Source organism: Sylvia atricapilla, chromosome 1 (assembly GCF_009819655.1).
Source record: "Sylvia atricapilla isolate bSylAtr1 chromosome 1, bSylAtr1.pri, whole genome shotgun sequence".
Taxonomy (NCBI): domain Eukaryota; kingdom Metazoa; phylum Chordata; class Aves; order Passeriformes; family Sylviidae; genus Sylvia; species Sylvia atricapilla.
The window spans coordinates 87343177-87370409 of NC_089140.1; the positions used below are offsets into that span (position 1 = coordinate 87343177).

The 27233-nt window shown below is 37.7% G+C and overlaps 1 protein-coding gene across 1 annotated transcript in view; it reads right to left on the reverse strand.

Annotated features, from left to right (window-relative positions):
• Window positions 1-27233, reverse strand: part of PTPN3 (protein tyrosine phosphatase non-receptor type 3) — a 123239-nt gene that overhangs the window by 30199 nt on the left and 65807 nt on the right. The window contains exons 11-14 of the mRNA XM_066327155.1: window positions 24689-24752; window positions 19372-19544; window positions 15099-15233; window positions 13425-13601 (exon numbers count right to left, since the gene is read on the reverse strand). Of these exons, the coding sequence (XP_066183252.1) occupies window positions 13425-13601; window positions 15099-15233; window positions 19372-19544; window positions 24689-24752 (549 nt within the window). The remainder of the gene's footprint in view (window positions 1-13424; window positions 13602-15098; window positions 15234-19371; window positions 19545-24688; window positions 24753-27233) is intronic.

Genomic DNA, 27233 nt, shown 5'->3' on the forward strand with positions numbered 1-27233 from the left:
ACAGTAAAGATAGCACCAGTATCAGTCTAGATAAGATTCCTTGTATATAATTTGACAATATGAAGAAATTCTTCCTTGAGATGCAGAGATGGTAAAGCCTGACCCCTGAGAAATTTTGGAAGTTTGAGATCTGTGTACTTTTAATACTTTTAAAACATTTGACTTCTTCCCTTTTTATTGCAGTCATACCTAACTTCTGACCCCACTGACATCTACTCACATACTAATATCTCTGGTTCTGCTTGTCCACAATCCCCAGAGAGTTTTTACCCTCCAAGTGTAAGCAGATCCTATGAGAATGCAAACTCACCAGCTGCCTGGCCACATTTAAATGGGACAAATACTGAACTTGTACTTTAACTGCTCAGTGAGAGGAGTCACCTTAAAGTTTTGGGGTTTTTTCCTGCCTAGTCAGTGACTTTCACTAAACTTGCGAAACTCTGCTTATTAAAAAACTCATCTCCTACAATACATTTGATTGCATTGTCCAAATATTCTCAGGTGGAAACAGAGGCAGAGGGGCTAAATTATGACATAAGCCTTATTTCCTTAGGAAGTCACACTAAAAATAAAGAAACACTGAATTTATTTTCATTAAGCTAATGGATTTCCTTTGTAAGGCAAAGAACAATGAAACTGTACATCTTTGTCTATGGTCTGCCACAGGACACCTATAGGTCTATTACCAAATTCTGTGCACAATCAAAATTGCCCTAAGTTAACCCTCTCAAGAGTCTTTATCAAAAACTTACAGACATAGAATTGTGATGAAAACCAATACAATGCCCTGGTTTTCATATATTATCTCCCCTCTATCTTCCCAAGAGAAAAAAAGGCAGTTCAAGAAAGAAAAAAAAACCAACTTGGGCATTCATTCATAGAATTTCTATAAACTAACAGTAAATTTTTCATTATCTCTACCTTTGGAGATTTCCATGTGGGATATAAATTATTAGTACTACTTGATGAAGATTTATTTGTTAAATTATTGCACTTTAATTCAAACACATTAGCTCTAAAAGATTTACTGAAAATTCTGTACCCTTTTTATTGGGAAGAAATGGGACCAAATATTTGAAACAGAAAAGTGAACAAATTCAGTGTCCAAAAGAATTTATCAGAGACAGTGCAGCTGGGTCTTCCTAAAGTCCTTAGCAGATTAGCATGATAGGGCTGCAGAATTTTGCACGGCAACACAGTTACATAGTATTTCTAGCATTTAATTACTCAGCAATATGATAAAATACCTTAAATATGAAACACTAGGTGATTTTCTTTGGCTACACAGTGTTACACAGTTTACTAAGCCATCTTCCTCGTTTCACAACATACAAGGACAGTATTTCAAGACAATAAAAGACAACACTCACCAGACCAGCCATTCAACTTTTTCATCAAGGAATAGAGCCCTTCCTTGCAAGGACAGTAAACTTTCCATTGGTGCAGCAAACAAGCAAACACTTCAGATAATTTCTCTTCCTCACTTCACAATAGAACTAAAACCATGCCATTTCAATCTTGCACTCAGTATGGACTGATCTATTGATAATTATCTTTTAAATATAGGTCTTTGCCCTGAAAGTATAACTTTGCTCTTCTGTCAGAAGAACAGAATGGAAAGGTCTTAAGGAAAGACCCCTCCTCCTCATTTTGGTGTGACCTACCAGAGAATTTTGCTATTCTGAGAACCAAGGATGATAAATTACAGCAGAATAAAACCCCGAGAGAAAAGGGTCAACTGAAACAATAGCACTGTAGCAAAACTCCCCCTTTACAAACAACTGAAGGAAACATCTGTAGGTTTTGCCCTTGTGCTGTTCTTGAAGTTCTTAAAGCTTCTTTCATTGTAACACCTGCAGGGCTGGGGACACCGAGTATGCCAGCACTCCCATTATCACTTCTTTTCTGAGGACTCACCATTACACCAGGGTTTTTTATTCATAAGTGAAATAAGTGGAAGGTACTTGCAGCAACATCTTTCTGCTGCCTTACAGAGGAATTTATACACAGAATATTCAGCATTTCTGCAAAGAGAATGACTGTGAAAGGTGTCATAACTTTTTTGTACTGCATAATTAAGAGAATTAGTACAGAAAACTTGAGGACTGCACAAGCTTTTCAGTGATTTCCTATAAATTCCAGTCATTCACATCTGCAAGCTGCTATCATCATCTTTAAAGGGATACTTTGTTACTCTGCATTGCCTCTATTGACCGAATTCCCGTTTACTGGCTTGCCATGAAAGTTTCATGTGTTTTTATACACAGCAACTGCTTGGATTGCTGCAAAGTTTGCCTTATCACAGATCTGCAATTCAACTATGAGACTTTCCATTTGGATGCAAAATTATTGCTTTTTGAACTGGCAAGGAAAGTGTAGTACATTTCAACAAGGATATAGATTTAAAAAGAAAAGTTTATATCTAAGCAAAATATATACATGTACTATGTTCATGTATATTTGGGTGGAAACACATATAAAACTTAGTCTATTAGTAGCAGCCTTAAAATTCTAATTTGAAACTAACTGAAACATTCCCAGCTCCACTGTCTAGTATTACGGTATCTTCCTTGAGAAAGGCTGAAGTACACAAACAAGGAAAATAGAATTTTGTGAAATGCAACAGATTTTGTAAAATAAAGAAATTATCATATCTGTGTATGATCAAAAAATAAAGATACATAGCAGTTTAAAATATGGGGGAGTTCACCTATTTGCAATTTTCTACCAGAAAGTAGCAACTGAGTGTTGGCTGGATAAATATGAAGAGTACTTTTATAAACAGTAAAGCTTTAATATTTTTCCTCATATGAAAAATCATATTTTAGTTAAACTAATGATGTGTTCTCATAGCACATTCATGAAAGCTCACTATGCAACCACAGTTTGTTGTCTATGAAATGCTAAGCTAAAAGAATTGAACAAATGCAGCATCCGTTCAGGAAATCTATTTTTAGTGCAATACCTTCACCAGATGATGCATCACACTCACACCAGGAACATATGTGCACTTCCAGAAATTCATAGCACAGTGCAAGTGAATTTCCTTTTTGTATATTAGTTCATCATTTCATTTCCTTCCCCTCCAACATTCGGGCTACATACTATCTGTATCACTAGCAAAAGACAGTTTTACAATGTAAATTGAAAGATGTTTATAGCTTTGCAAGCATTTCAGACAAAAGTTTATGAAGGGATATATTGCATTTATAACAAGAAGAATTGTAGACTCAAAATAATTTATGTTGGAAGAGAACCAGAGAGATCACTTAAACTCTTATTCAAAGAATAGACATCAAAGATAGATGAGGGTATTTGGGCCCTTGTCATGTTTTGAGGTTCTCCAAGGATGGAAATAACTCCACCTTTTTGCTGAGGTGTGAAAAGGTCTAAATAATCAGAATATGATCCTCCCCCATATTCTTCTGAGCATTTCCCTAGCTATAGCTTGCATCCAGCACCTCACGCTTTTCCTCTGTATCTTCAAGAAGAGTAGGCTCTATATTCTTGATAATCCTCTTTTGGCAGAGCAAGGCAACAATATGACCAACCCCTCTTTGACTCCCCCAGCCTTCTGGTTCTCATGTATCATATGCTTGCACCTGTGAATAACTTGCCAAATTTACCTCATCAATCAATGTATGAGTCTAAATATACGATCTATATAATCTCACCTATCAGGAAGATTTTCTTGCTGACTTACTATATCTTATCACTTAGAAATATGTTTTACAATAATCTTCTTTCTGGTTACACAGAAAACTTCACAGCTAATCTTTTCTGTTAGGCCAGCAAATCTACTCTAAAATAGTACCAAAACACTTGCTCCTACGCAATCTGCTGTTCCAAACCAAACAGACATGTTTGGTTTATTTAATTACAAGGTGAACAGGAGAAACTGAATACAATTCAGATAACAAGGCCCTCCACACAGCTTATCAGGTTACTTTTCCAATCCAATAAGCCAGTTATTTTTTCTCTTTAGCACCCTGTATACTGTGCTAGTTTTGGCTAAGGTAATTTTCTTCACAGTGTCCAGTATAGGGCCCTGTTTTGGATTTGTGCTGGACACAGGGTCGATAATACAGAAATGATTTTGTTATTGCTGAGCAGGGCTCACAAAGAGCCAAGGTCTTTGCTGCTTTTTGTGCTGCCACACTGGTGAGGAAATTTTGGGTATTTGGGAGGCTTGGAGGAGACAGAGCCAGGACAGGTGACTCCAACTGACTAAAGGGATATTCCAGACCATATGACATCATGCTCAGTAAATAAAGTGAGAGGAAGAAGGAGGAAAGAGGAGAATTTGGAGCAATGGAGTTTGTCTTCCCAAGCCACTGTTACGTGTAAAGGGACCCTGCTCTTCCTCTCATCCAAGGGAAAGGGGAATCAACTCCTGTACAGGTAACATGACTAAGATTATCCTGAACTGCCAAAATAAATTACTGGTTTTTTCAGTAATCCTTTGCATGTAACACCTTTTTTTAAAGAAACCTGAGCTTACTAACATTCATTAAGGGGCAGGTGCAGGTGCTAGCCACAACACATCCTACAAAGCCAGATGAAAACCTTAAATCTGTGAACAGAGAAGAATGAAGTATACTCCTCTTTCACACTGGATGGCAGAAAATTATGCACCCTCCCACCCTTGGGTTCTTGGAGGTTAAGAGGATCAACTAACACAGTGGTTTTCAGTTTGCAGTTCTCATCATTTGTTTGTTTTCATTTCTCATTGCCTAGTGAAGGGTGAACATCTGTATCACACCTCATGAACCCAAAGATGCTTTGAGAAAAAGGAAATGAACAATGAAAACAAGGAAAATTTAAAGTCCAAAGATCCGTAAATAGTACTTGGTAACATTGGCTTCACATTTGCATGGCAGACCTCAGTATTTCAAGTTCACCAAGTGTTTAAAAGTGTATTATTTAAACATTTTAAATTACATTTTAAATTTAGACCAAATGCCTTAACATAAAGACACCAGCAAAATCTTTATAGCAGTTTAAATTTTCACTTATTTACTTGAGGGTAAAGGGCAGGTTTATTTTAAGGAGGCTTTTCCGCTTCTTCTACGAGTTCATCTGAGAAGAACCCTACACATTAAGGTGCATTTTAGTTTTGGTTTTTTTTAAGCTACTGATGCAAAGAACCAGACCTTGCACTGGGGATGGCCAGTGCAGCCTCTCAAGAGAAAACCTAATACCAGATAAAAGATCAAACAAGATCAAGCGTGTCAGAGAACATGATTCCACAACATAACTAGTCTACTGCCCCAGTTAAAACCAAGTTAGATTTGAAGGTTACTGCATAAATCAAGCATGTTTTGGAATGTCCCAACTTGATATTGAAACAATGTCACATACTTCAGTATGAATATTTTATTCTTCCTGTACTTTTTGGCTTTCAATGGCACAGTAGCATACAGATCAGAGAGGTGTCAGGGAAAGGCAAATCAGCAAGGATGACTTGTTCCTCTACATTTGTGAGTCTCTCCTTATTCCAAATTTGGAAACTGTAGTGGTACCTTTATCAAGACAGGCTGCAACACTGGTAATCTTCAAGCGGTATATCAGGCTAGACAAAGCAAAAATTGCAGTAAAAAAGAATTCCCTGGACAAGTCCATCAGTCTGCCTTTAAAAATAATCAGCTGTGGCTTAAACCTGTTACACTGAAAGAGAAATATTTTTCTCATCTTCCATGAGCTTTACAGAGGTTGCCTATCAGGACAGCAAAGGGCCAGGATGAGTTGATGCCAGGTGGCCTGTTGGTATGACACCACTTTGAAAAAACTTCCCAAATTAAAGCAATGTTTCCACAGAGCCAACTTTAGAAATAATAAAGCCTCACAATATAAGTTACTTTGTATCTTCAAGGAAAGCCAGTTTGTATTCATCACTATTCCCTAATGTATATCTCAGAATTTAAGCACTTCTGAAGACATGCAACCTCACAGAAAAAGGGAAGTTTTCCACTTTGGTTAAGATAGGAAGTTTAAAAAGTCAGTAGCAACAGTGCTCCAACAAAAAGAATGCAAATCTCTCAAAGAAAACATTTTCAGGAAAGCCAAGACTATGGAAAGCAAATTCTCTCAGAAAGACAGTCATCAAACATGTGCACTTACTAATTAGTATGATTTATCTTAATGCAGTTCTTGCAATAATTTTTAGAAATGGTAAAATGTTCTACTATTTAAAAAATAGTAACGGTACCATGTGCATATACATGCAGGCATAATATAGCCAGAATGACATAGAGTGAACAGACTGGGCTATCTATTCTGAACTGGGGAGGCACAGCTGTGGTAAAACATTTCTTCATAATTTTAGTCCCTCAAATGGTTTGTCCTGTAACCCCACCTCTCCTTCCTTTTGTGGTTGATTTGATCCCACCCACATTCCTGTGTCCTGTGAGGACACTCGCCACTTGAACTCCTCCACTGCTACTTCTACCCACCTTTGTCAATCCTACTCTGTGCTGGTCACCCCCACTTTGGGTTCAACTCACCCCCTGCTCCTTGTGTTCCCATTGGTCATGGTGTTTGTTTCCTCACCTGAAATCCCCGTTTTTAAGTGCCTGTGAGGCCGGCCTCGGGGCTCCACCCCTGCCAAGCCTTCGAGCTAAGGTTGCTTTCGGTTTCTGTGAACGAACACGTGACTCAGAGTGGTCTCCTGATTTCCTACCCCGATCACCTGGTGGGTGTCAAGGATACTCAGGAACTCTGGGGGAAGTGTCACAGCCCCCCTTGGTCACATCCCTGGACTGAGGCTGGGCTTACAACAGCTGGCACACCAACGAGGAGCAGCAAGGATTGCGACAGAGCTTCCTGAAAACTTTGGCCGAGTGGGGAGGCTCTGAAGAGCCCTGCTCAGAGTGGCTTCTGCCTGTTGGCCTCCAGAGGACTCGGCAGGAGGAGTTGAAAAGAGTTTGTCCGAGGCACTCGCCACTTCGAAGCCAACTCCCAATTTCAATGGACTAGCCTGGGAGTGGAGCAGGTCTTGTGGACGGCAGAGAACAGCTTCAGATCGGGGAATCCTCTAAGCTGGAAAAAGCACCATCCTTGGATCCCAAAGAGGAAGTCGGGTGGGTCCAAACACCAAAAATTCCCCAATAGTCAAGGCCAGGCTAGCGGGGACCCTCCTCTGCTTTCCCTAGGGAACTCCATTGGATTCCTAGGAAAAATCCACAAACCAAAAGGCCACGTAGAGTTGGCTGCAGATAACGAGGTGGGGGGGGTAGCTTACAAGAAGGGTTCTTTCCAGTTATAGTGGAAATGTTATCTTTCATATGCCAGCGAGAGGTTTCTTACCCCTTTAAGTTAATTTTGATTTGTTATGGGAGGAAGTTTAGGAAAGCAGATCTAAAAAGGTCAGCCCAGTGGTTTCATGATACCTCCCCCTGGCTACCCACTGAGGTGATTGCTGATGGGTGGTTTTTAGAAAAAGTAGGAGATATTTTGAGAAATAGAGTACCCCAATTACTGCCTATTTTTAACATCATTCAGAAGGCCTTATGCCATCTTAGACAAGGCCAGGGGTTTCCAGCAATTAGTCCTTCCTCCCACAGTTTTTGTCCCTTCCTGTACCACTCTTTCCTCACCCCTCAATTGCAGATCCCAGGCCCCTCCCTGTCCTGGTAAAGGGTGTTCAAATGCCAGGGACCTTTCCCCTCAACCCTCAATCCTGCCCCTCTCTCCTGCGTAGTGATCCTGTCTTTTTGGCTTGAATGAAATCCCCCTCACCCTCTTTCCCTCAGACTCCTCCAAAACCTTCCCAACCCCCTGCCTGGCAAAACCCCCTGCCCACATAGCCCAGCTAAGACCCCCTTTCCAAGATGGTCATGCTATCTGAAGTTTGTTTTCCCACACTTGTCTTTTTCCTGTCCCCATCCACCTCTGGCTCGACTCAAAGCCCCGCCTCAGGAGGCAGTGGCTGTTCTGCGGTAAATCCCTCTCTCTCCAGGAGGAGCGGAGCCTTGTGAAGGCCTCCATCTTGAGCTATCCCCCCAGGATGGCGGCCTCTGCGTCCCCTTCCCTATCCCTGTCTCCCTACCCAGATGACAAATAACTTCTCGTCTGGGTATAGGATTCATGTCAGCAATGCCTTTCTGGGAAGAGATCCCCCCCATTGACATCTCTACAGGTTCCATGCAGCCAAGCATGCCATCTGCTGTTTGGGGAAAACATCCACCTCTTCCATCCCCAGTTGTAAGAATGAAAATAACTCTTTTTCATCCAAGACTTAAAGACGTGATTAGAAAAAGAAAAGGAACCATCACTGTATTATTTCAAGATAGTTAAAAGGGGGGAAACACTGCATATTGTTTGGACCGTTTTAGATTCCTTTTTCTTAGTTTAAAATATCTGAAGTTTAAATGTGTCTTGTGTGAATTGTATCCACTTCAACGTTGTGTTGTCTTCATAAGCTCAACAAAGTTGTTATTGTAATCGTGGTTTCCCATATGTTTATGCTCTGATTTAAAGTATTCAATAGTATTGGTCTCATATTTGTTTGTGCAGCTCTACTTACTCTCTTCCAATTCCCAGATCCTGCATTCCTCCTTTCGGTTCCCCTGTAGCGGGCCCAGGAGCTGGAGCTCAGAACAGGAGACCCCTCCCTTTACCACCCCAGTTTTGGGATGGTAGGGAAAAGCATGGAACATTTCTCTTACCCAAGTATAATGGAGGTTTACAGGGCCCAGAAAGAGTTTGGGTGAAGAGGTAGGCATTTTGGTCCTGGGGGGTGGGGAATGCCTCGTGGTCCTTTGCTCCCAAATTTCCACCCTGAGGGCACATGATGGATGTGGCCATGTGGCATAGCCTCATCATGTGCTTCTCCTTCCCATAATCCCTGTCTCCTCCTCCTCGTTCAACCCCTTCCAGTCATCCAACTCCTCCCATCCCTCAGGTGCCCCGCCTCCCTCTGCATCTGTCCCTTCAGCTAAAAGGAACTAAGAGCCGCCCCTGGCGGCCCCATCATGCCTCCTTTACCTCACAGGATATACCCTGTGGGAGAGGAACTGGTACTCTAGGATGAACCTCCTAGATGGAAAGGGGCTAGTTCTCTGAGACGTGAGAAGGTTTCCTAGAAAGTCTCCTTTCTGAGCTCTGGCGAGGGCCATTATCATTGATGCCATTAATGATAATAGCCAATAAACAGCAAATGGGTTGGGTTCCTTTAAAGAGAGCCGCCAAATGCTGTTAATATTTTTTTATATTTTCCTTTCTACTTTTAAGTTAATGAACTCTCAGAATATGTTCGTGCAAACCAAATGCTTTAAATTAAAGTGATACAAATAGTTTCAATTTTCATTTTTCCTATTATTTTTTGCCTTCCAGAAGAACGATATTTTCAGTTCCCAAAATTCTAAATCTTGCAGCCTATCACAATTTCATTTTTCTTGTAGATATATTTCATTTACAGGTTTTCTTATGAGAGACAACCTCTGAGGGACAGATCGCTGCTCAGAACCTCAGAAGGCCAAGTGCAGGCTCCGTATCAGTGTTAGTGCTAATTTTCAGTGGCAGTAGCAATCAGGTGAGATGTTCAGCAATGGGGCAACAGAAAGAATTGACAGGGGACACATTCCTCACAAAGGCTGGAGAGACCTGAGCTAAACAAAAGTTCTCTTGAAGTCCTCTTCAGCACTGTATTTTCTGACAGGTTTTGTAAGCAGCAATGATTTGAGATATTTGGCTTAGATAGGCAAACCTATTCATGCCCTGCAAACAGAGTTCTAGATAATGTATGTTAATTTGGGATTAGAGCAATTTTTTGTCTACAATACAGATGCAATTGACATCTCCCATCTTTTCTGCAGACACTAAACAGAGAGAAAAATTGCTTCTTTTCACTATGTCTGAGCCCCAAGAGGTCCTTGAATATGAAAGTACCTTAGATAATTTGGATAGCAGGAGCAATGAAGCTACACCTAACACTGCTCACTAGTTTGCTTTGGCTTTTTGTAGTTCACCTGTGTGCATGACTTGCACCATTTTCCAATTTTCTTTTTTCCAGTCACAGCCTGTGGTACATGCCTCAAATTTCAGTTAGAAAGCACAGTGTTCATACAAAGCACATTTTGAAAACAATTATTGTGTCCTTAAGAGAAACAACGCAACAAATGACAAAATATTATCAATCATCATTTCCAGCATGTTCATTTAAGGGATTTTAATATCAAACATAGTTCTAGATGATGACATATTTATACAGTACTATATCTTCAAAGAAATTGAAGAAGAAATTTTAACAACTGCTATGTTTTATGCTCTCTAAACTAAGACCTGTTTCACATAATTTGTTTTCTAAATTGCATACTGTTTCATAGAAAGAAAGTAGAACTTGATTGATTCCTCTACGTGAGTAAACAGAGCAAGGAAGAAAATCAATTTTGAAGAAAATAAATATACCTAGTATTGTCAGGAAGGAAAAAAAAGCTGTATAGGGCAATAAATGCAGGTGTATGCACTTTTGCCAGCAGTGGCTGCTTCTACATTTCTGATACACAAGATTCCAAATGTGCCTTGGCAGGGTTAGATAGACTGCAAGCCTTTGAACATGAATTTTATCTATGATTTGCCTCAAAAACTACTTTATCACAAGACGTCAGTTTGAAGGTAGGTCTATCCTACCTTCAACAAGAAACCACTTGTTTTGACAAAAAACGTGTAAAAGACGGAAGACTACTCCCACCCCTGAAATTCTGATCGGAGCTGGAAAAGTAAGTCAAGAGCCATATTCCATGCTTACTGCACCTTGCATAGTCTTGCTTGAGAAATAGTAAATGAAATTGATGTTTACTTCACAGAAATCAAGCTGCTGCAGAATTATTACTATTATTAATATGAGCTTAGAGACATAACCATTCAGTGATTAAATGCCAGTGTTTACAGTTGTTTGCCAGCAGCTCTCAAACTGTTTCAGATATTTTTCATACCAAAGCTATTTAGTAGTTATAATTAGCATTAATAACACCTTTATTAATAGTCCCAGTGGACTAGGCAGTAAACAAAGGGCCCCCTAAAGACCATGTGTATTAGCAGGACTATGGAAGCTACTCTTGGCTCTCTTCCAACTATAAAGAAATTGGAAATCTGGGGGTTTTTTTTCCATAGTCTGTTTCTTTTATGTCAGTTCAAATTCACTGAAGACAAGGCTTCACAAGATTTATCAGCATATATATATAACAGAAAGATGTTTTATAGTTAAGGTCTAAATATTCTCAATGTGTGGCAAAAGCCCAGGTGAAGCGTTCATATTTAATACAGAGGATATGCAAGGTAAACTTCTTGCTCACAAAACAGATTTAGCTGATAGGGTAAGATTTCATCCATCAATACAGCAGTAAAGGAAAGAAAGATTTTACTACACATACTTACCTAATTTTGCATCTTTCAATAAGGGAAGTGGAGCAAGTAATAACTACTCTAAGATTGCAAAAGAAAAAAAATCTGGAATGTGGACTAACAAATTTCAGTATAGATAAAATTTTTTTCTTTTTAAAGGCTACTTTGTATTTTACCTCAATAGTTGAAAAGGAAATTATTAATGACTAATTTACTTCACAAATGTCTAGCACTCAATACAACGAAGGATCATTATTCCAGTCTTCTTTCAAAACACACAACTTGAATTAAACTAATCAGATTTATGCGGGTATTTTTTCATTTACCTACAGAGTATCAAATATTATAAACATACCACCAAAAAGATAATGCATTTGGGAAAAGATGTAGGAAGAAAAGCAATGGTTTATATGAGGTAGTAACAGTAAAAATCTCCACAATGAGTGATATTACTCGGATTGAGCACAGTCATTGGGGCTCAGAAAATAAATGAATGTGCTATTTTCAAATTTAGAATATCCTTTTTTTTATTGTGTGAGAAAAAACATAAAGGCAGGCTTTTCCACTCCATTCTCAGTAGGTATAAGATAACTGAAACAGGAAGGAAAAAAATATCTACAGGGGAAGAAAAGAAAAAGGAAAATAAAAGAAATCCCACAACATACTTGCTGGCAGGACACAATTCGCTGGTCACAAAACACAGCATGGCAACATAATTTTCTGTCTACAGCTTCTACCCTCATCATCTCTTTTTACGTCTGCCTCTCAGTATTTTTACTTTGAAAATACTTCTAAAAGGGTATTATCTACAAACTTTAAAACATAGCAGAGACAGGGTTTCCTATCTATGACTATTCACAAGACCTAAAGGCCTAACTTTTATGTATTATCATGGCTACTAATGCCACTAGTACTAATAAATAGTATTAAGGTTCAGATGTCTTCCAGTCAGAAATATGGAAAAATTAAGTGATAAATTCAAAATAATTAATGTACTCAAAAGAGTGAAAAAAATACAAATATGCAAACAACATGTCAATTTTTCTCTTCTTTTATTGAAAACTCTCTGCTGTTATCTAGTAATAATATTATTATAGAATTTGAAGAAAATCATTTCAATCAGAATTTAAAGGTATATTTAGTACCTGCACACTGTCACAGAGGCAGGTGAGTCCTATCAGCTTCCATTAAGACATTGCTTCTCAAAACACACCTCACCTTGAAGTCACTAGGCATCACTAAAACCCATTTTTCTTTTGCAATGCTATAAAGGAATATTCATTTTAATACACAGGATTACCCCCAGCTCCAAGTTTTAAAGTAGCTGTTTTCTTTTTAAGACTGAACAATTAATGATTTCATACATTATTTCTGAAGCTGATTCTGTGATAATCTGAAGTTATTCATTAAGAAATGAGTGTAGCCATTCATATAATGTAATACATGAGCAAACAAATAACCAGAGTGCACAAACACAGGTGCTTCAACTCCTGGCAGCAAACCTAGTAGTTGTTAAAGCACTGCAGAGGAGAACAAAGTTGGTCCTCAAGGAATACAGCCAAAAAGCAGTCACAAACCATCGACAGTTCCTCTGAAGAAGAAAAAGATGGATGACCACCAGCATTATGATGTTCTTGTGTATACTGAATTGCAACACCTCTTTCAACTGACAAGGCTGAGCTGATGATGTGGAATGTGAGTGAACTCTTAAAAGAGTTCACTGAGTCTTTCTCCCCACAAAAAAGAGTTTTTGACAGGTAAGAAAGCGTTGCAAAAGCCACTAGGAAACAGGATATTACAGATTTGAACAGACATGCCTTATTAGTTCCTCTAATTTTACTAACAGCCTAACTACTGTGTATTGTTTAGGGATGAAGGCTTGGTTCGCTTTTGTCATTTTGTGTCATGGCATTTGCAGTATAGCAACTGGTCAAAATAAATCTTATGCAAGCAAAACTGTTTGAAGTAATTGTAACATTACAACTGATTGTGACTGCTTTACAATACAGCTCTTTGGGCTTTTTGTTTGATGCCCTTAAAAAAAATCAAAATAGGCAATGGACTGTTTGCAGAAGTCTTACCTCCTCTGTGGACTACGGTTCTGAGAGAACTCTGAATCACTGTCCTTTGATGTTGGAGAGCCCTTATATGTGTAAAAAACATCCTCTGTCTCAGTAATATAACTAATCTCGTTCGTAAGGTTATCTACAGATGAGTGTCGTGGTTTGCGGATTTCGTGACGTAGTCTAGGACTCCGCCTGAAAAAACAGAGAACACAAAAACAAGATTACAGAATTTCACAAAACTTTATAAAAGAAAAATTTCTATCCTATTGCAGTTATGATCTGAATCTTCATAACAGGCCTGTAAGTCTCACTTCAGATAATCAATTTTTAAGTATTCTGTATGGTATACTAGGTAACCACACATTGCTAAGTTCAGTACATTGGACTGATTTGGTTTCCCCCCCTCTGCAAAATGCAACTTATATTATTACTCATAGGATAATTCTGGTTGGAAGGTATTCATAGGGGTCCTCTAATCCAATCTTCTGCTCAAGGCAGGGTCAACTGAGGCCAGAGTAGGCTACTTAAGGCTTTATCCACTCATATCTCAAAAAATCTGAAGGATGGAGACCACACAATTTCCCCAGGCAATGACTGTCCATGTGGTGAAGCAGTTTTTCCACTATATCCTGACAAAACCTCTTTTGTTTCAACATATACTTGTTGCCTCATCCTCCTACTACACAATAGTGAAAAACTCGGCATCATCCTGTAGCTGGTCTCCACCTAAGTAATTCTGGGCTGTTACTAGACACCTGGGAAACCCCTGCTTCTCCAGTCTGAACATGTGCAACTACTGACATAGCTTCTCCTCACAGGATAGGTGCTCCAACCTCCTGACTACCTTAGAGCTGGTGGTCTTTGCTGAGCTTGCTCCAGTTTATAAGTGTCTGTCTTGTATTCACAGACAAAAGGGCTGCAAGCATTCTAGTAAAATCTAGAGAATGCTGAGCCAAAGGGGGCTACCACTTCCACAGACCTATCACTCTGCTAATTCTGACAGGTTGGACTTCTTTGCTGTCAGAGCATACCAGATAGCTCATGTGTCACTTCCGCCTATAAAGATTACCAGGTTGTTCTCCAGAAAGCTGCACTGCAGACAATACTGTCACACTGGGCTCTTATTTCCCAGGAGACTATGTTTGTCTCCATTGAATTTCACACATTTCCTATTGGCCCATTTCTCCAGATTATTGAGATCACTTCAGAGAGCAGCCCTGCCCCCAGGCTTATTGACTCAATCCCCTAGTTTGGTGCCATCTGCAAACTTTATGATCAAGCACACCATTGCCTCCTCCAAGTCATAAAGCTGACAGGACATAAAACAGGACAGGTCCCAAGAGAGATCCCTGCAGTCATCTAATTTTCATTATTGTCCAGGTAGAGTGTGATCCATTAAAAACTCTCCTCTTAGTCCATCCAACCATTTTAACATATTTTTTAAACCACCCTGCTGTCCACCCATCCAGAAACATAATGTCTTAACTTGGCCATAAGATTTTGGCAGACAGCATGAAAGCCTTGCTAAAGTTGAGGTAAGTGACACCCACCCTTCTGTTGTCATATATATTCTCAGAATAAGACTGTTTAAATATATATGTACACACTACATAATCATTCTGCTAGAGTACATACAATTAAAAAGGGTAGGATGCTAGAAGGCGTGGAAAAGGCTGAAAATGGATTTACCAATTGGGCGTAACAGGAGGTGATCGAGAAGGAAGGCTTTTGGTTTCTAGGTGCTCAACTGATAAGGATCGTCTCATAGATGGGTTCCAAACCATCCCACCTATCACTTTTCTGCAGTACTGGTTGTTTACAGACCTGAAAAGATGTAAAACAACTATACGTGAGTTATTTTGCATAGAAAACTTAAAATGAAATAAAATACATTTATGAAAGTCAACGTCATAATTTAAAGCATCCCCTGTGCTTACCCCTCCTTACTTATGCATTTACATTCTCACAGAGACATTTGCTGTCCCTCATTTGTGACAATAAAAGTGATTGTCAATCCCTGGTACATTGTTAAGCACAAGCCTGGGTAAAAATAACTTTTTCTGAGACTTATTTTTAACCCAATTGTGCTTAAGAAGACAGAGGGGAAAACAGGAAATTCAGTATGTTCTACTGGCACTGAACTGAGTGCCTGACAAAACAAAGTTCAAATACATGTAATATGTTCCCAAGCTTCCCTGTTAATATTCACAAAGGGGTAACAATTCAACAAGAGCTTCACAGAGCACAGGACAACTTTACCCATCTACCTGCTGCCTCATCAATTAAGGGCTACACTAGACAACACTATCCTGTAGAAGGAAGCCACTTCTGAGTGATGCATTCCTTATAGAGATAAACCATTAAAAAAAAACCTGACATGAAAACAGGATCTTAAGGTCTGGACTGCTTCTCGTGACAAGAAAAGGGCTGCACTGGGATAAAAAGCACAGCCAGGAAAGCAATAAAAGTATCTTACTAGTGAAAATACAAAGCATAAGGAAAAATCTTTAAGTAGACTCAAACTGAGACAAACTAACTCTTATGCATCATTTTATATAGCATTCCAGAAGTCAAGCTGAGAGATAAGCTGCTCATCCTTGAGTTTACAAGCCTAAGATTTCTCATGGAAGAAACAATTTATTAGTTGCAGAGAAAACATTTTTGGCTCATTAAGCCCTGAGCTGTACATAACAGGTAGCTGGGATATCAGGCTATGTAAGGACCTTACTACAGAGCTGAAAAGTCTCAATTTTACCTACAGCTTTAAAAAAAAAAAAAAAGTGTTACTAAAGCTGTAGGTATTATGCTAAAATCTAACCTTAAGCATGCTTTGCATTGTACTACTTTTTGCTTATATAAGTAAAAGAAAAAGCATACCATACACTTATTGTCATACATACTGAAGTATTTCATATATCTTGTTCATGATTTTAAAGGAAATCAATTCCTTCAACTTCTAGACGTACTTTAAAAGCTTCTCCCAGTACAAAAACCAGAGGAAAAACTTAGTATGAGGCATCTACATATTAAAATCAGCTATTCATGTATGTTTTCATGCTTAGTAAACAAAGTCCATCAGCTCAGGAGAAGCTTTTGGCTATACTACCCATGTTTTATTTTTCTAAGACTTTTGAATACAATGATAAGATACCAGCTACTCATCTTCTTCAGAAACAGATCTCTTTCAAAGAAGCTTTACATAGCTGGAGTAGAGGAAAAGACTGAAAAAAGAGGATGCATTATGAAAAATGCATTGTGAAGAACTCCATAGTAATCAGCTTTACTTTTATAGAAGTGCCTGTTGATGCATTTTCCAACACGGACAACTTGAAGTGCAACATAACTCACGTGATGGAAGCCAGAACCCTAAACCCTAACTCTAATCTTAAACCCCTAATCCTGACCACAAAATCACTTACTGGGCATGTCTCTAGATATTTCAGTTAAAGTACAGAGGATAAAGAATCTCCTAAACTTCAAGTAGCTGCCCTTCAGATGCCAAATATCAGCATATTTTTCAGCAGACATTCTGGGAGGCTGCCAAAGCCTTTCTGGAATGGGCTGTACTATCTTGAAATGATGCTTCCTTTTTCCCATCTATTACTGAGGCTATCCTTGGTGAAAAACATAGATACATTTTTAGCTTTTCAACAAGGAATGAGAATACCTCCAGGAGAGGTTATTCAGCATTCAGTCCAGAACTTACCTCCCAGAATCTGGGAGATGTGATTCAGTTTGCTCCTTGAACAAGGCTTACCGGTGATTTATACAACTCAGCAGCCTCATTTAAATGGAATGCCTCTAGTACCTTAAGCCAAGAAAATCAAGAAGAGCACAGGTATGTGCAAATAAGAAATTGTACTCAAGTACTGCAACTATTTGAACTGATGTAATAAATGCTAGGCTATCTGCCTCAGACAAGTATAGAAGAACATAGAATAAGAAAGCCATAAATTTCATAGGAAAATCTGTGACACATAAGATGGTAAAACCTGAATATGGCACCCTTCAAAGCTAATGGAAGCAGGAAAAGATTTATTAAATGCAAGTCAATCTTAAAACCTCCAGGACTGCACAATGTGGTCGGTGGAGTTTTTGTGTGCACATTTGGTTTTGTGGTTTGGTTTGTCTGTTTGTGTTTCTTTGATTTGTACAATGCAAAAAATTGCTCCCCGTCATAAGGGAGAAAGCAGAATCTCTTTTTTTCGTTGTGTAGCCTCCCCGTGAGTTCAGAGCCATCCTTGAAAAGGAACATGATAAATCTTACAACATTCCACAATCATAAACAAGTCAGAAAGTAAGAATTTTCAATATGTGAAATATGACCTCAGAAGTGACTTTTTCACAATTGTCCTTATATCTTTTGAGAACATAATTTGCTGAGTTCATAGGAACTACTCAAAGCTTTTCAAAGTTACTGTTACTTCTTATGTAGTTAAGCAGTCTTTCATAGCAATGGTTGGTGAGTTACTCCTTCCTCATGTAGATCCTAAAACTCACGGTTACTGCTGGTTATAAATAAGGCCAAAGAGGTTATGATGAAGCTGATGGAAGGTATCTTCATAACTGATTCTCCCCCTGGAGATTCTTTAAAAGTCTAAGTAAGCAATTCAGCAGAGAAAATGCTCCAGAGCATTGAAATTACTTGCAAATAATTTTTTCTTTGGTAATTCAGATCAACAATGAGAACTGTTCTGTATGCTACAGACTATTAAGAAATTGTAATAACAGATTTGTCAAAAATAAAAGGTTTGAAGCATCTTGATATCATTTCGAAGTCAAAGCTTACCCAAATAGAAGACAGAAAATCAGTCTGACAAAAATACTTCTCCAAAAATCATGAGAACAAGCAGGTTCCTAGAGGCTACAGGTTATCAAAGGGTCAAACAACCCCCCAGAGTCTCACATCCAGAGATGATAATGACACAAGAGTTTCTCCTTCATTCTCTATTAATATGAAATACTTTTTATATGTTTCATTCCAGAATGTTTTTCGGGGGTGGGGTAGGTGGATAGGGATGGGATGGACAAGACAAGGAAGACACAGGACATGACAATTTTGTAGCTGAATTGCTGATGAATGTAACAACAGAACAAAACAACATAATGGAAGAAATCACTGTGACTGATACTTATCAAAAAAGACTAAGAGCCCCTAAAATTAAAGAGCAGAACTACTTGAATAAAACCTCCCGCTGCAAAAATCACACAATATGGCCAAAATATGAATATGGCCAACTGCAAAGAAATGGAGAAGGGCATTACAATGTCAAGTGACTGGACAATAAACTGGCAGCTTAACTTTGATGAAGATAGGGCCCAGTTACTGCATATGGGGAGGAATAATCCCAGCTTCATGTAGGAAATTACCGGCTCTAAAGAATTACTTCTGAGTAAGTAGATCCAAGATAACACTAGGAAACTACTAGCTCTGTAACTAGAAGAATCCAATGAGGCAAATAAAGGATTAGAAGTGCCACAACAAGAGTATCTTGAATACCTGAATGGGAAAAATGTTTTCATCTTTATGTCAGTAATAAGTGGTTGGCATGATGCACTCCAGAAATTGCCCTAACATATTAAACAGAATGTGTACATGACACTAATGGCTAAACATTTCAAAACAAATCTGTTCTGCAAATTCTCTTACCGGATCATTAGCTACATGACATTTTTCCTTTCCAGTGTTTTTATACTTCACATTGAAGCAGCAAGTTGAAAAAAATAGCAGTAAAACATATATCCAAACACTTTTTGAGGCAATTATAAGAGAAGTTCTACTGTAAGGATATCACATTGCTAAAAGTGAAACAACCATAAAACAGCTTGTCAAATGGTTCGTATATAGACTAGAACAAAGCTGTGGACAGGATTAAACTCTGCCACTCCAACTTGAGCTACCACTGACATAAATCCTCCCATTCCCATCACAGAGCAAAACATGCTTTCACACAATACTTACTTCGCTGGATTTCTAGAACCCAGAGTCCAATAATGTGATAATATCTTTTTTTCATGAGGTAGTGACTTCTTTGACTGAAAAAATGTGTGATGCTCTACACAAGATTTCCAAAGATTTTTGCATGCTCTGTAATTTAACATGTTGAAGGCAACAATATGCTCTCTGGATTCATTCTGTAACAGTAGGGAACACCATGTTTCAACATATACAAGTAGATGAAACAGTAAACAAGATCATAAAAAAACAATAAAATCCTTTTAAGCTTAAACATGAAAACCACATTGAGGCAAACAAACAAAAAAACAAATTAGCATACAGTAGCTGGAGATGGCCAAAATACCTCTGTAACTATATGAAATTCTAAACAGCAAAACGTCCACTTTACGAGGTAGTGAAATGTTAATGAAATATTTAAGTCCAGAGCAGTAAAGATTTTGTATATGTTATGTTGATAAATACATTTTTCAGTTTTCCAGTCAGATTTATACCTCCTAAGACAAAAAAAATTCTCTAAAATATTCCATTAAGGGTGCAATGTCAAAAGGAAAAAAACCTCCTCATTCTTTGAATTCAAACTCTTCAGGTAAGGCTTCAATTCAAAAATGTTCTTTCAAGTGCCATAGTACACAAAAAGTGTATTCTTGATAGTTTTTCAAAAGAAACTGAAGATGTTAACAGTGATCTTTCTTGGGGGAAAGAAAGTAGTTGTGATGGGACTGGAGCTGCTGTTACTGCTGTTGAAATCCACTCCTGCTTGGATAATAACATAGGGCAAAAACGAGGAGGATCAGAAAGCAGCAGAATATAAAACTTGTGTTTCTTGGTGCAATCCCTTACAAGTAACTTCAATGCCAAAGTGCCAGTGAAACGCAAGTGCAACCAATGTGCCACCAATGTTTGTCACAAGAGTTTTGTACAAGAGAAAGCTTTGGTAAGTTAATCTAGTTATTGATGCAAAGAAAGTGGAAAGAGAGCAAAGCAAAGAGTAGAAATAAAGGTAACATGAGACTTGAGTCAATTGCCAGCACAGCTCAGCACTTGAATGAAAAAACACAAGTTTTCATCTCTCATCTTTTCCAGCTCCTCTAAATTATGAGTGATTTTGACATCTCAACATATAATTAGTCAGGCAACCTTTTGCTTGTTCACAGCACCAATCTTGTTGGGAAGTAACTACAAACCATTTTGGCTGGAATAGTCAATCTGTTTTTCTTCTGTTCTTCTTATTTCTAGGCAGCATTTTACAAATGCCATGTATCTGAGACCAATCCTGCATTTTGCAATTCACTTCATGTTTAGTCCAGAGAATCTATGCCTTCAGACACATTTTTAATAAAAACAGTGAGACTTTTAAGAGAAAAAAAGATTTGCCTCTTGATTTTAAATAAGCACTGAAAAACATTTATCTGATTACAATATTTCAAGAATGTTTTCCCTATATCTATTAAAGCACTTAAAAAGTATTTTCTTTTCAAGATGTGGGTTTGTTACTTGAGTCTTTTGCACACTGGAACCAATTCATCTTTGAATTGGTTCATCTTTGAATTGGTTCATCTTTGAATTCATTCATCAATTCATCAAAGTTGCTTCTCAGTAGTTAGGTAAAATAAAGCAGGAAAGCATACTGAAATCTAAACTCAGAATTTCTTGAAATATATAAAGCATACATCACAATGATTTAATGACAAATGCCATTTCTGACTTACTCCCTTATTGGTTGAACACCACTTGAAGGGTTTTACTACTACAGCACACAAATAAAAATAAAGGTATCTATATCTCTATATTTTTGTTGGCCTGAAGCACTGGTCTTTCAATTGTCACAAGAATTATTTTATCCAAGCATCTCAACTACATTGAAAAGCACTATATTACAAAGATGAGGAATTAAGTACATCTAATATTCTGGCTTTTTAAACTTAGGTTTGAAAAAAGTAATTAATTTTGCTTGTTACAAGTGTGCCTCTTTGTCACAGAACCTTCTTAGCAGCCTTTAAGTAGGCTGAAAGTTTTAACAAGAATTTAAGCTAGGAAAAATATTTTGAGGAGTTTCATAAAAATTTATTCAATTTTTAGACTAACATAACCTTTTGTTAATAACAATCTGCCTCACTAACAGGCTACTTTGCAAGTCATGCTGATAAATCTGTGTATTTTTTAAAGGTGAGCAGAGTTCTAGTGGGATCCAAGGATCTAAAGCCCATCATACTTCTCAAATTCTAAAAGAATAGCATTTTAATGATTATCAGGAAATGAGGATTAGAGAAATTTGAGGGCATTAAGGTAAGGGGAGCAATTCCACACAGCTAAAGTGTCTGGCTAGCTCAACACATAGAAGAACTTCTACATCAGTTGTATGCCTACTCCGTAACAGAAAATCTGAAAATATCTACAGCATAGAAAGTAAATATATGTTTTAGTATGCAGCAAATAAAATTGATTTTAAGCATTAAATAGGTACACTGAAAATAAAATTTCATTTCTGAAAGGTACAAAATGTTGCCTGTAAAGAGCAGAGTTCCTATTCCTACCTTAAATCCTGCACCCCTCATTAAGCCTATATGTCATGAGCTTTTATAGCACCAGACATTCACTGATTCATCAGTCTTGCTCCCCAGTCCTTTTCTGGCTCTTCAGTAGAAACAGAAATACTGCATATTCTCAATCAAGTAGCTGATCAACAGACCAGAGCAGCAGGAGGGTAAAAGAGAAGGTGAGTAGCAGGGAAAGAGTGAGATAAGGTAAGTTGATTTTTCAGAAGAGACACGTAAGGGAAGAAAAATGAAGTAAATGAAAAAAGGAGAATAAATCAATAAAACATGGCACATCCCAGAGACTGTAAATTCATTGCCTTTGAAAACTTTCTGCAGATTTTTGTAAAGAATCTACATATGACATATGCAATATAAAAGAAGTGCTATAACATTCTCATCATCTTTAGTCAAACCTCATCTATGAATATACAGGATCTGCTCTGTTTTCCTCACATAATTTCTTCTTTGCTTTCAGATTCATTTACCTATTTGCTTCTATCTTTCCAAACAAAAAACTGATCAGTTCAAAGACTGACACCAACGCAGTCATCTGCCCTCACACACCCCTCAAGCATCCCACTGTCTGGTGAAACCCCTAAGACTCCACTCCCCTCTCTCTCACTACACGGCACCATGAAGCTTTTCCAAGCAATACCGCTTGAGTACTGCACACTTGATGCCCTAAATTTCAAGCCAAGATGAAAAAGATGGATGTATCCACAGATTTAGTGGCACACCTGGTCTGCTTTTTCATATGTACTGAGAAGGAGTAAAAAGGTCATGCAGCTGGCTTTACTTCTGTAACAGTTCTGCAGCTCTTTAAGCGTGACACTGTGCATTGCTGCCATCTCTGTAGGTTATGAAACAAAGAACTACGATCACTCAAGAGAAGGTAAGCTAAAAGAATCAAGAGCCTTGAACTGTCATCATCTTTCAAATGTGTAACTGAACAAATTAAGATTGCTGCTCTCTTCAAAAGTGACACAGGTCTCCAGAGACAAAAATTCTACTTTTTGACAGCAGTCAAGTCTTTATGTAATGAACACACATATTTCACATTAAGTCCACAGATTGTTCTATATTGACACTTTATTCTTCCATATTCCAAAACCACTGTAAATACACTCATTTACAGAGAATCATAGAATGGCTTGGATTGGAAAGGACTTAAAATGATTGAGTTCCAAGCCCTGTTTTACTCATCATTCTCACAGAGTTCTGTTACTACATTTTACTCTCGCAGATGCATTTGGAAACTGCTGACTGTAAGCCTTTACTTATATGTATATTTGAAAATATTTAGATTTTAAAATTAAAGTTTATCAGTGAATTTTTAATCCTCAAACCCAGGAGAAAAGTTACTACTTGCAAGTGTTTACACTCACAAGTGTGTAGAATGGTTCATCAACCACTCATTTCTTGATGCAGTGAAGCATATATGAACAGACTGTGACATATCTGCATATAAACAATGTATTTAGAAATTTACAGCTAGTACAAAAAACTCAAGAAAAACTACAGTGTGTAAGGACACACCCTGTGCATGCTATGTCTTTCTGCAAGCAGTACTGCAGTAACACTATCTCTGGACACTAACTTTGTTTAAACATGAATCCTGAAAAGTAACATGTACATATTTGCACACTCCTCAAATTTCAAGGAACCCACCAAATTGGGAAAAAAGAAAGACACACTGAAAAGAAAATAAGAAGAAAACATTTTCCTTTTTGGTAAAAAAAGGCCTCCCTAAAAATCTTTGTTCAGCAGACCTTCTAATCTATGTGGGTCAAGAGATGGTCTTGTAACACAGTTCCTATAAAGTTAAGAGCTTGTGTACTACCAGAAAGAGCCTTCATGAAGTTTAGGTACAAGTTAACACTTACCTTTTACTATGTTCTCAATTTTTGTCCTGAACTGAATTAAAATATTTATACATCTGCTGATCACTAGTTTCTGAGAAGTTATTTTTTTTTAATCATATTAAATAATCTATGCTCTTTGCAAAAATATATATATTTTTTTCATATTGTGGCAGCACAAAAATAATCAGAAATCAAGATTTCCTCCCCCATTACATAGACTAGTATTTCAACTGTTCTGCAAAGAGCTCAAAGCAACCAACAGAAGCCAACTCTTAGCAGTCAAAAAATGTTACATGAGTTTTATCAACTATCTTCATATAACTTCCAAATCCTAAAGCTCTCCATGTTACACACAGCAGGAGGTGTGCTATATACCCCTTTTCAACCTCCTGTTTTTCAGCTACAAAGTTCTCCTTTCCTCCAGGAACCTCACTTTCTTCCTGAGCTCTGAGCCCATAGGCTGAAGGGACCTCTCAAACTCTCCCTGGATGGGATAAGCAGCTGTTTAGCAGATTCACTGCATTAAGGAACTCCACAGTGCAGGGAGAGCAACAAAGGAAAGAGCAGCAGATGGTGATGAGAAAGAGGAAATATGCTACGTGAATAAATATTGGAGAAAGGATGGAGACCTGCATTTACCCAAAGTCTCCAAGGGAGAAGAAACCTCCACGGGAATGATAAAGTGCAACAGACTGAAAGTGGAGGGATTCAGTGTTGGAAAAGAAACAAAACAAAAGAAAACAAAAAAGGCAAAAAGGAGAAGGAATAAACAGACCAGAATAGCAAGACCAAGTAAACAAAACAGAGTTTCAAAGGCAAATTACCCCAAGAGAGCCTTTTGATCAGCAGTTTGTAGGTTACAATCAATATAAAATATTGATTATGGTCACTTGAACAAACCAAAATTAGAGGACTACTTACGTGTTTTTGCCGTTGCTGTATAAAAAACTTTTTCCTTTTAAAGGAAATTTTTAATATGTTCACCCTAAAAGAAAGAAACAGGCCATGAAATACTGAGCAATGTTTAGAGTGATTAAACAACGAAAAAAAATACTGCATACAGTGAGCCTGAAAGATTATAGCTGTAAAATATTCAATGAATAATATGCAGCCATCCCCTGCGTTGAGTGGCAAATAGATGTCCTCGTTTAATCTTTAAATAGTTCACAGCAGTTCTCTCCCACCAAATCTATTCTTGCAGCAAAAACTTGATGACATCTTCTACACTAAGCTGCACAAATGTTAAATGTGTCAACTTTTGTATAACTTTAGAGTCATATGACAACTGTGACTAAAGGAACAAAATTTAAGACCCTAATGACATGACAAGGCTGGTCTTACAACAACTGAAACCTTGCTGAGGCTTTGCAGAATTAGTTTCATAATGTGAAAAATATCATGTAGTTGTGTTAATCACTAAACAAAACCTCTAGATAAAATCATAATTTTAGAAGGATGAACTAAGACGGAGTGTTAATATATTTTTCACTTCATTAACATTGGCATGTAATTTATGTGGTAATTTTAGAACTGAACACCTCTTTTTACACAGTGTGAATACATATTTACTAAGGTAAAAATTACAACTGAAATCGGTGCTCAAGCAATTTTCATTCTAATTATATGATTATTAGTTTTGCTAAATTAAACAAACTTCTACCTACCTGCACACCTTCCCACAGCAAAACAAGATTTGCCTAAAATACCTAAATTTTCTCTGCAATAGTTCTACTTCAGTAACTGAGAATCTGCACTTTTTGGACAAAGAAATCTCTGATCTGTGGTAAGCTGGAATCTCATGGAGGCCTTAAGGAAAAAAACCATGAACAGATTTTGTAAGTGTACTGCTAAAAGTCTCATAATATTTTTGTGAACTTATGTTTTACAGGATCTCAGATATCAGGTCCGAACTATGTTGAAAGTCCTCTCAGTTTGGCACAGTTTTTGCATCACTCTCACCATGGCATAAAGCTCATTCCCCACTGCTCACAGGAGAGGCACTTGAGTTATAAGCAACATTCTTCATGGATACAGGAGAGTATATTTGCCAGCTACTAACAAGAATATTCATGGAATTACCTATCCCTCTTCCTGCACAAGAGATGGAAAACAGTGTGTGCCATTTTCAGAAAATTCTTTTCTCCATCAATTACAGAACCACAAAGAAACAGGTATTTCAATACTATTCTTTGACAAGACAAATTAATGGAAAGTTGAAATCACATCCATCTGACCTGTTAGGCCAACTCTTAAAATACTTGTGTTATTTAACTTGCTACCTCAAACATCAGTGATCTGCTTGCTCATCTAAAAGTTCTGGATTCTGAATTACCTGACAAGTCATATAAATTTCCAGTTGTATTTGAGCTGCAATTCATTCTATAGTAATTCTTTCTTGATTCTACTGCTAGTCTGCCTGAACTAGTAGCATTCAAGTTTTGTGCTTCTTGGTCTTTCTTGACTTAGAATAAACTTAAAAAAAAAAGTTTCTGGAGTTATTCTCAGCTTACACAGTTGCTGCCATGGTCTGCTCTTAACCCAACATGAAGGCAGCAGAAATGCAGGACACAAAAAACTAACGTTGCAGATGAAGTAAAAAACCTCCCATCCAACAACAAAAGGGGAAACAGCATTCCAAAGTACCAAAACTCTTTCAATCCCTCTCCTCTACTGCTTTCTTTTCAATTAAAACAAACAAACAAACCCACTCATGAAACTGAAACAACAAAACCAAAAAACCCCAAAACCTCACCAAAAACAACGCCATGATTCACTGCATGACCATATAATCACTTCAAGCCAAAGCAGACCTTTAAGTCTCTTCATTTTGATACTCTCCTAAATAGAGTACTCGTCTTGATTTCATTCATTCTTCTTTAAATACAACTAAACGTATTTAGTTCAGGTGTGTAGACCACTTGCTACTCTGATTTTTTTATTTAATAATTACTAAATATCTTCTGCAATGCCCACAAACGTCTGAATGTTCACACCTAGAAAAATCTACAAAAAGATCCAAGGGATTAAGGTGTCAAAGGATTTAGACTTAGCAAGTTCTTGAAGATGTCATACCCTAGAAATATTTTAATGGTATGCAGTTACTTTTATTGTAATTGGTGGCTCAATGGACCTTCTCTCTCACCAATGGTCTCTCCAGTGACTATGCAACATTCACAAATCATTAAATGTCAAGGTTTTTTAATAAAGCACTCACTAGCTGTAGTATTTCAAGAATTATGGGCCTTGTGGGTCCCATCTTCCTATCATTCACAGGCATCAAAATAGATTTGTCACTCCGAGAGCCACAGAATCACTAGTTTTTTTATCAAAATGGCAGTCCTGTCCTAGCACTAAGTACTAACAGCTGGTACTTGTAACTTGATACAAAAAAAGTTTCTTTACCTGGAAACCCTATACTTTGCTGCTGAAGAAAGGTGCTATGTAAGATGGTTGTTTTCCAGGTTTT